This window comes from Piliocolobus tephrosceles, chromosome 3, assembly GCF_002776525.5.
Source record: "Piliocolobus tephrosceles isolate RC106 chromosome 3, ASM277652v3, whole genome shotgun sequence".
Lineage (NCBI taxonomy): Eukaryota > Metazoa > Chordata > Mammalia > Primates > Cercopithecidae > Piliocolobus > Piliocolobus tephrosceles.
This window is the reverse complement of record NC_045436.1, coordinates 119,332,303-119,343,490: the sequence shown is the minus strand read 5'-3', so window position 1 is coordinate 119,343,490 and position 11,188 is coordinate 119,332,303. Positions and strand designations below refer to the sequence as shown.

The window sequence follows — 11,188 nt, the reverse complement described above, 5'->3', positions numbered from 1 at the left end:
TCTCCCATTCTGTAGGTTGTCTGTTCACTCTGATGGTAGTTTCTTTTGCTGTGCAGAAGCTCTTTAGTTTAATTAGATTCCAATCATCATTATTCTTCGTGAAGGTAAACAGATTGAACATATCACATTCCAGATCGAGGAGCAATGGTAACCAAAGGAGAAAGCAGGACATTGCCAAATGAAATCACTGATCTCACCATGAGCTCAACTCCAGTTGAGAACAGAGAACACTCCCGTAGGAGAAACACCTCATCCACTGCTTTTAACATCCTGAAGAGAGCCAAAGCCACCATGTCACCCAACTCTGAGTATAATAAGAATAAAACTTTCAAGTCAGAGAGTTGCCATTCACAGGATGTCACTATTCCTTCAGTTGCATTTAATGTCAACCTTGATAATGAACTTCCCTTTGTTGATGAAGATTCTGAGGCTAAAAATCACAAGGACTCAACATCTTCTTCACTGATGGAAACGACTCACACTATGGCTGATACTACTCCTTTTTTCCATGAGAACAGTTATGAAGCAAGTGATTATATGCAATCTGATGAATATAATGTATTGTCTACAGAATTCCCATTTCTACAAACAAGTGAAAGTACAATCCTCAGCCCTAACGCCTTTACTGACAATTCTGTCCTAATGAGGGATAACTCCTTGGCTGACTCTTCAATGTCAATATCAGTAGTATCAGAGACAGCGACAACATAACTTGATCTCATAAATGGAACAGGTATTTCAGAAAATCAGGTCCTTAAAATTCAAACAGATCTTCAGCCCCACTCCTCGGACCCAATTATTCCTTCTACAAGTTCAACAACTATCACCAGGAATTCAATAAATGATGATGCTGATTCATTATCCACTGTGAAGACAGAAACTGTTGGGATTCTAAATTTAAGACAGATCCTCATCCTTTGGGTATAATCATGAGAATACTTTCACCCAAACAAATACACCCTTTCCCTTCCAAAATAAAAGAAATGGGTAAGCACTCTGTTGAGGAAGACACAGCTTCTAAATTCAACCTAAATCATGTTACAAATGTAACAATCATCATTCCAACTTTGGAAAAAGTACTTCCTTTAACCTTTGAGTCCAGCACACTTTGGAAGAGCAATAACAGTGAGGAAGAGGAAGTCAATATTTCTGAAGCAGGCAATTTTTTTTAGGAAATTCAAGTACTTTGAAAGATAATTTTTTCACTGGTTAATTTAATATTTCTGCTGGACCCAAACTTCTTCCCAACTTAAAATGAATCTTTTCTGCTGATCCCACCATGTCTCTGTAGAAGACTTTAAAGCTTAAGTCTAACAACTTTGCTCCTCCAGATAAAGACACAGGCTCAGAAGTTTTGTTCCATAATTCTTCCACTAGGTCACATGACGGAGCGTGGAAATCAACCCTTTCTCCTTCTGGTTTCACATCAACAGTAGGTCATCTAAATATTCGGAACTTGATCCATTTGTCAAAATGAAAAATGATGCTACAATAAAGAATAATAATTTTCCATTTGAGGAAAGAAATACTTCGACTCATAAAATCATCATTTCACCTGGTACCAATACTCTAACGACAGGAACATTGAATACTATTTTTAGTAAAAGACTTCCACACAGAAACTTTGTAGAGAAAGAGATAATCACTGAATATGAAGTAGTTCCTATTACAGAAAATATTTCAGATATTTCTTTAGGTGAAAATATTCCAAATAATAACCATGTAATAAGCACTGTGCTTGATGACAGAGCTTTGAGTATGTCACAAACAAATATGTCCTGGAACCACAGGAGAGAAAATACAACCCTATTATTTAAAAAACTACTCTCACTTACAACCCCAAACTATTTGGATCTCATGCATTCTACTCTAGTGCTGATGCCTCTGGACATCTATCTCAAGGAGCCCTAACTGTGACCAAAACTAAAGAAATACTGCAAAATTTGATGTCTAGAGAAGAGTACAACAGTTCTGACCTTGATGATATTGTTCTCAAAATTTCCACTAGCAATTTGAGTTCTGAGGCTCCCAGCTCTATGACTCACCCCCTAACTCACGCAAGTGAGAATTCTTACAAATTTCTAGATAAAACAATTCTGGGCAGGGACACCCTAAGAGAAGCCAGTATCATCACCATTGTCCCTGAAGACAAAAAGATGGAGCACACCCTTGTTCCAGACCCAGGAATAACAGCAACCATGGAAGAGGGAAGGATGTTCCCAGATGAAACCTTGGATCCCATTGTGATAAACTCTCCATCAAAAAATAAAAACCTGTTCTACAGGAAAGCCATTTCATCTGCTATTTACTTCTTTCAAATCTCAAGCACCTCCCAATTTAAAAGGAATATTTTCAGTTTATTCCACATTAACTCTTTCAGAAGCATCTAGACCTAATGATCAAAGTTCTCCCTTTTGTAATAGAGTCTCTCACATAGGCAGGTCCAGCACAAACACCCCAGCAAGATCACATGGCCTACAGTGGAGATCAATTCTTCCTTCTGATTTCACAACATCCCTGGGTACTCCCAAATACTCTGAACTCACTCCTGTTACCATCATGGGAAAAGATATCACAAAGAAGATTGATTATAGCTTTCTACCTGAGGAAACAATTATTCCATCTGACCAAGTTATCGTTTTGCCTATTACCTTTACCTCTGAAAATTCCATGGCAAGCACTTTTAAAGAGAATATATTTAAAGCACAAAGATTTTATAGACAGTGAGCAAATTGATGAGTATGAAAAAAATTATTTTATAAAAGACGTTTCAGAAAGGATGGATGATATTTCTTCTGAAGGCAAAATCACTCGAGCATATGCAGATGATATAATTACTATGTCTGATGACAGTGGTTCCGAATATGTTTCAGATAACTCTGTCTTGGAATTAGAGGATAAAGCAAATAATTCCTTTATAAAAATGAGTACACTCAGATATGCCCCTAAGATGCATAGGTCTCAAGCACTATATACCAGAGTGGCTGCTTCAGATAGTCTCTCTAAAGCAATATCATCAGAGTTCAAAGCTAAAGAAAATTACCAAGCTATAATTCCTAAACAGAAAAACAAGAACCTTGACATCGAGGCCATTCTTTTCAAAGATCCCTATGCCAATGTCAAAATCAAAGCTCATAGACCCACAACTCACTTCCTAATCAATGCAAGTGAAAAGCCTTCTAGATTTTATGACAAAACATCTGTGAAAAAAGTCACCATAAATGGTAATGATGACATCATAATTCCCTCTGAAAGCTCTGACTTTGGAAATAAAATAATTGAGTATTCCATTTTTTCATACATAAAACCTGTAGTTGACAATAGAAAATTCACAACTGATACTACTAATCATGCTATCAAAAGTAGTTATAACTTGTTCAGGAAAAACATTTCACCTGCCATTTGTAAGACATTTACACCCAGCAGGACAGACACTATCACATCTAGTATATCTGATTTTACTGAAGATGAAACAAGTATAGTCGTGGCATCTGACTGAATGTTTAGTGGTTTTCCTTTAGCTTAGCTTTCTAGTGATGACATTTCCAATATGGATGAAAACCCAGCTCTTACTTTTTCTTCTTTGAGAAAGATATCTTCCATTAAACAAAATGTTCCTGCTATCTCCACTGAGGACAGAAATAACATGGCCTTTCAGGCCTTCCATCAGAGAGTATCATGTCTCTAAAACCTACATCTGTTGGAGTACCTGAAACTCTCATCTTAACTGCTAATTCTCATACTAAAGACACTGCAGCTCCCAGACGTGCAAAAAGTGAAAACTTACATCATCATCCAACAATGTTAATTTCAACAGCATCGGAGCCTATGCCAACAGATTTCGCTTACTTTAAGGAGGTATTATCTCAGGAAGGCAAAACATTAAAAGTCAAATTGTCCTGAATGCTCTTCCGTTGGTCTGTATTGTTCTCCAAGCTGATTCTACTGACTCTTCAGACAATATTGAAGATGTCAAACCTAAGACATCTGCTACTCTTATTACCAGGTACAAAATTTTTTATATTGATGCCTCTGCCATTCAAAATTCAAAACCTAAGAACACAAGCACCAAGTTTTCCACTTTTATTCTTAATGAATATGATGATCCGAATTTATATTACATAAGAGAAATAACTAAAGCTTCTACAGAGAAAAACACAGCTAGTGAATTTTAAGTGAATCACCTTATAGATGGAAATATAATAATAAGAAATGATCTAGTTATCCAGGCGGAAACCAACTCTATACAAAATGCTGACCAAAACTCTTATAAATGAATCATTGCTGGTGACAAAGCAGTCAATAAGGATTATGACACTATCCCTGTAGCAGCTTATTCAAGCTTTCCCATACTCACGGATTCCCTTCCAACTAGATTGTTTCTCACAAAACCAACTTCATGGTCAGGGACTCAAATTTGCTAACACAAGTTATTGCCATTATTTCTACTGATAAAAAATCTCCGTTTTACACAGAGATCATTCCTTGATAGAAGGAAATCCTCAGTTGGAATTTAATATAGACAATATCAGAGAAGCAAATACTGAATTTCAACCTTCAGAAAGCACTAATGTTACTCATGAATCCATTGTTGATATAGAAAAAGTATTACCTAGATTTAAAGAAATTTCTATTTTTCCACAAGCTAACAAGGAAAATGAAGAAAACACTTTAATTAGGGATGATATTTCTCAGTTACAGATAAAAACAATTACTCAAAAGGGTATCCCTGAGGATCTTGCAAACAACAAAGTAGATATGAGGGTTGTGGCTTATCATTCTGTAAATGCCATCTTCTTTGGGAGCAAAGAAATAGCAACCCCACAGGCCAACACACCCTTCAACAACAGTTTATTTAGTCATGCATCCAACATGCTAAACTCTGGAGGGGAAGAGGACAAAATTGTGGATGTTGACATAACCGAATCTCAAAATGTGATTGCTCCTTTCACTTCTTTCATTATTTCTGAAGATGGAAATTACTTTGTGAGTGAAGATAATTGAAACTGGAACTTCTTTAGTGACTTAATTACGAATATAATCACCTCAATTAAGGCTCATAACTTATTTTCCCCAGTAATTTCATAAACTCTGAAGATACGTATATGCTTTTTCTAAACAGGAATTCTAGTGTTCCTAGGAGATACCACTTATCTAACAGTGGGCTCCTTTAAAATTGAACATGATATTTCTTCTGATGAATCTCAAGATATTCTCCACACAAGGAAAGTCTCAATGTGGACATCACTATGACACTGGCATTTTTAAAGTCTGTTTCTAAGGACTCTTTTCCTAGTCAAGTATCCCTGAAAAATCATAAGTGTGCCAAATGACCTTCCTGGGGTTTTATTCAGAAATCTTCCTTTATTAGCAGTTTTCACCTTTTCACTTAAATGTAAGGAATATACTCTGAAACACATGTCAGTAGATGTAAATTTAATACTTTCCTTGAAAAAGACAAAATGTTTCAATTACTGTAATAGACACTCCATCAATGGAAGAAACTACTATTCAGATTAAATAAAACATCTATAGAATCTGATTCTCTGTCCTTTAGTCAGATAATGTCTTCAATGGCAATGATTGTTTGGTCAAAAATGAGTATACTATTATGTATTCCCTGGAGCACAAAACTTCAGTTTCATCCTCAAGAGTGCTAAAATTCCTGCATTTCCACCAGGAATTCCACCATATGCTTTCTTCTCTTTGATGGATGGCACACAGTCAATCTGAAGTGTTCTTTTGAAGGGCAATGTTTTAGGAAACATAGATAATGTGAATAGTATTCCCCTTAGAGGAGGAATAATTATGCTGCAATCAATGAGATCCTACCTCACAGCTATACTAGTGGAAGCAGAGTTAGCATGATCACAAAATTAATGCCTGAAATTAAAGACTATTTGACAAATTAATATCAATGAAGATGATATAATTATTTAAACTGACATGTCTAATTGGAGATAAAGTGCTCATAAAAGTATTTTCTAGCTTATTCCAACTCTCTTCATCATGACAAATACCCAGTCTTACAAGATATCTTCCAGCAAATATACAGCTAACCTCACCATCTTTTTTTTTCCTTTTTGTACACACAAAAAACTTCCCCAAAGGAGGTACCAAGTTTTTTGTTTACAGCATGCTTTATTCTGAATTAAGCTTTATAAAAACTAAATGATGGGGGACAAAAGTAGAGGTTAAGAAAATCCTCCCACTAAGTAAGCTTACTGAGAGAATGACTGTCCCTATGACATTCTTTACTGGCTCAGGAACTGATGGTACTTCTGTTCAGAAACATATTTTTACAGAGAATGATGATATGTCTGCAACCAGGCTAATCATGTAAGACAGAAAACTGAAAACTTTGAGGTTGAGTTCATATTTAATAAAGAATAATTATTTGTCCTTGAGATAGAACCCACTATTCAGGCTGATGTTGCTGCCCTTTCTCGGATTTAGTTGTATCTGAGTATGAAACTTCAATTTCTTCTAACAACACTGGAGAAAGACTCATTCTAGCATTAACACTAGACTGCAATCTGCTTTCATCTAATTAGTTAAATCTTAAGGTTGACAACACAATGATGATGTTTGACATAATTAACATTATTATAAAAAATACTCCCTCTGAAATTGAGAATATAATTCATAAAAATAGTGCAGTTATCCACATCTTGATTCTTGTTTCTGGGTGAATTTGACACGTGACACCAGCTTCCTGCCAGTGATAACCCTCCCTGTCTTTTGGGTTAAAATAACAGCCTGCAGAAAAACATTCCTAAAACAATGTCAGCCTACAAAACTTGAGACTTTCACTGTTACTCAAGTAAATTCAAGAAGAAGTCAGAAATACAATGAAAAAGAAAACACTAAAGACCCTAACAGGCCAATAACTATTTGTGATTATCTCTACTGAAAAAGTGAGACGTCCTGTTACGAAGAAGGGAACTAACTGAATTCCCTGCTACCTAATTACCTTCATAGCTATACTTCCTGACAAAAACATGATTAATTTTTTTAGATACCAATTTTTTTAATACTCTGAATCTTAAGAGAAAATGACTTCACCTCAAAAATACTCTGTTACTTGCTTGGAAGATAGACGACTTGAAGCTGATGCTGATAAACCTGTGGCTTCCAGAGTTTTACTTACTAATACTAAACCCACAAGGCGCCTGGCAGTCTCTGCTATGTCTGTTTCAAGTGACCCTAACTCTATATCAGGTGACATCTTCCTTATAAACAGCAACATGGTAAATCTTAAGTTCCCTGCAATTGAAATGCTTGGCTGTGAATTTGATTTCATAATCAGAGCGGACTCTATTGTCTTTTCATACAATATTCCTGCAACTAGATGACCAATCGCAGCCTAGAAACAACCTCCAAGGAGACCCAGTTACATTGCCCCCATAGCTGATGCAACAATCACCATGATGACCCAAGCTTTAATCACTCTGATGAACACTGCTCTCCTGCCTAGAGACACCGCTGAGCCCAGAAGCAAGACCTGTGAGAGTGCATAGTGCCACTTCGCCCCATGGCTGAAAATGGTTTGCCCAAAATTTATTCTCATCCTCCAACAGAAAGCAGTAAAACACCAACTGCAGCAACCATTTTCTTTGGGGCTGACAGTGCTATTCCCAAATCAGAAACAACTATTACTTCAGAAGGAGATCACGTCACTTCAGTAAACGAATATGTGCTAGAAAGCGATTTTTCAACGACTACAGACAACAAACTGACACCTACAAAGGAAAAACTCAGATCAGAAGATGATATGGGGACCGACTTTATTAAGTCAACAACTCACCTACAGAAAGAAATTACCTCTCTGACCGGCACTACAAACCCCATCACAAGAGACTCTATTACTGAAAATTTCATGACAGTGAAAATTGGGAATATTTCATCACCAGTTACTACTGTTTCTTTAATAGATTTTTCCACTGACATAGCAAAAGAAGATATCCTTTTGGATACCACTGACACAGGAGATGCAGAGATCTCAATAACATCTGAAATCTCTGGCACACTAAAGGACAGCAGTGCCGGTGTTGCTGACACTCCTGCCTTTCCACGTAAAAAGGATGAAGTTGATATGAACAATTATAATTCCTCCATCAAATCCAATGTCCGTGATGATGAGGCTGTCCAGGTCACTGATTCCATTATTCCTGAGGCTGAAATCCCTCCTGCTCCTAAAGTAAACTTCACTACTATTCCAGATATAACTGCCCTTGAAGAGAAAATAACCGAAATTGACCTAAATGTTTTAGAAGATGACACCAGTGCTGTGGCTACATTAACTGACTCTGATGAGGAAAAGTTTATCACTGTGTTTGAACTCACTACCTCTGCTGAAAAAGACAAAGATAACCAGGAAGATACTCTGCTAACTGATGAAGAATCTCCCGAGGGAGCCAATATTTGGATGGAGAGAGATACTGCAAATGAAGCAGAGACCCATTCTGTTTTGCTTACTGCTGTTGAATCCAGATATGACTTCGTTGTGCCTGCATCAATAGCTACAAACCTAGTGGAAGAATCATCTACAGAAGAAGAGTTATCTGAAACTGATACAACAGAGACTGTACCTAAGATCACTGAGCCATTTTCTGGAACTAGCTCTGTATTAGATACCCCAGACTATGAGGAAGACACCTCCACAACTGAAACGGATATCTTTGAACTACTGAAAGAAGAACCAGATGAGTTCATGATTTGAAAGCAGCGAAAGGGATACCATGTAAAATTGTGCAATAGCCTAGCCAGCTAGCCTTAACATCTAAGAAGTTTTTCCAACAAGCAAAAACCTTTAGAAATGAAAAGAATGTGGGCATTTAAGGCAAGTATTGGACTTAATAAATGTAGATGCTTAGGACTACAGATCATGTAACAGATTTATGGAAACTTAGAAAAAAAACACAGTGTAAGAGTCCCCCTAGTATCACAACGTTTCAATATTCTAACAATTACTTAATGTAAAATTTTTCTCCCTAGCCTTCAGGGAGTATGAAGACAGAGCAATGTAGAAGCTCATTTCTGCAACACTTAATGATGCATATCCTTTAGTTAACAGTCAATATTATACTTTAGTGAGAATTAAGGATATGAAGATAATCAAATTAACCTCTCAAAAACATTACCATAGCACTAAGAAGTTCTCCCAGAATGCTGGTTCTAAACAATTTTTTCATTAGTATTTCACCAATGATTTTCTTCAATTAAAAAAAGTTTTAATCCTCATTCATATAAGAATTAAGAAAATTCAGTAATTGTTTAGCACCTACATGTAAGATACATAAGATTTATGGTAGGGTTCTTAGCACATGTTAGATACAAACTAAAGCGAAATGATATTTTACAAATATGCGTATTTGTCAGAAAAATGTTCTGTAAACATATATATCAATTTAATTTTCTTTCTGTTAAAACATGTTTTCTGAATTTTTGTCCATGTTTTCCAGGTCTTAAACACTGAATATCACACTCTTCTTATGATTCTTGTTAGCGATTCAAGGACATAAATCTTCATTCTTTTCTGGCACAGACTACTTAAATGGGTCTGTTTTCACTTTGCTCATTTCTCTTCAATAAATCTTTTTGGCAAGCAACTGATTTACTGTGTGTAGGTATGTTTGATATTCTAGTACAGAATTCTCAGATTAGGAGAAAGAGAAATGAAAATTCATTGTTTGTTTAAAGAATAACATAGCTCTAATCCCCAGAAGTAAAATTATTCTATAGAGATTTATAATTGTATTACATTAAAAAAAGAAATAAAAACAATGCCAAAACACCAAGTGAATGAAATACATTACGTATGGGCGGTTTGTAAAAGGATTTACACCATTAGATAAACTATAGACTAGAATAATAATGATAGTATGTTAAAACCCAGAAACAAATTATGACATAAAAATTTGTTATACTGTGAAGTAGACTTTAAAAACATGGGATATAATAGTTAATCTTATGTGAACAATCAGTATTTGGGAAAATAATAAGTTGGAATAATAAACAAATTTTTAAATTCTGTTTAAGACCGTATTTTAAATAAATTCTACATGGATTAAAGACTTTCATATAAAAACTAAAACCATACAAAAACTTAGGAGGAAACACACCTGTATATCTATCCAAATGGACCGGAGAAATCTAAGCATATATGAAAAGGTGATAAAAAGATTAACAGGTTTGACACCATGAATAGTTAAAATTCTGAAACAAAGAAAATTAACATAAAATTAAAAAGTAAATAACTAATTTTATTTTACTGATTTTATATAGCTGTGAAAAGATTACTATCATTTTTCTATAAAAGGTTCTACAAAGAAAGTATTTTAAATGAACAATAGAAATAAACATTCATGAAATACAAATTATCAATGAACATGTGAAAAATATTCAACAGACATTTAAAAAAATTAAAATAAAGCTATTACACATCAGTTTTAGTCATTTGAGGATTGACAGTAATTATTGTACATGTTCATTGTTGACTCATTTTCCAAACTTTCTCCAAATTTCTCCAACCTTTCTGGAAGGCTGGAAGCCAATTTGGCAATACATGTTGCAAGCATTTAAAAAGTTGGAAGTTTCGGGCCCAGTTATTGTACATATTTTAGCCCTGAGAATTTTCCTAAGAATCAGAAATTATGAAAGTTCTAACAGTTATTGAGCTCTGACTACCTGTCAGGCACAGTTGAGTTTATATTTAGCATAACATTGGATCTCCATGGTACCCTAGAAGGAGAAACATTATTATTCTCATTTTAGTGATAAGGAAACAGTCAGAAAAGCTACTCAACATGCACCAAGCTTCATAGTTAATATGTAGCAAAGAACACTTTAAACTCAGGCCGTCTTCATCCAGAACCCATGCTGTCTTAATCACTATACTGTATGGGCCCTCAGATTTAAGTACAAGAATGTTGGCAAATTCTTACACTCAAGAAAGTGATTTTGTATGTTCGTAAAGGAGAAACACTGAAAACAATCCACAATTGTAGTCACATGTAATTAATTACACATCTATATATCCATAGGAAGCCATAATTTGCATCTTTTAAAATGGTTCTAAGGAAGAATATTTAACCAAATGGAAGATATTTTCATACAACTCTAACCAAATTTACACAGTGGTATGTACACAACATACACATGCATACACATACACATGCATGCAGAA

General features: G+C 35.2%; 1 protein-coding gene across 1 annotated transcript; it reads left to right on the top strand.

Moving 5' to 3' along the window:
- The first annotated feature begins 7,443 nt into the window (after positions 1-7,443).
- CABS1 (calcium binding protein, spermatid associated 1) lies at positions 7,444-9,615 on the top strand. Its single transcript, XM_023190246.1, has 2 exons — positions 7,444-8,842; positions 9,465-9,615. Exon 1 carries the CDS (start codon positions 7,535-7,537, stop codon positions 8,720-8,722), a length of 1,188 nt encoding a protein of 395 aa, XP_023046014.1. The 5' UTR covers positions 7,444-7,534; the 3' UTR covers positions 8,723-8,842; positions 9,465-9,615.
- Positions 9,616-11,188: the final 1,573 nt, after the last annotated feature.

Excerpts from the sequence above, each read along its gene's own strand:
- CABS1 (XM_023190246.1), top strand. The coding sequence starts at position 7,535 with ATGGCTGAAAATGGTTTGCCCAAAATTTATTCTCATCCTCCAACAGAA.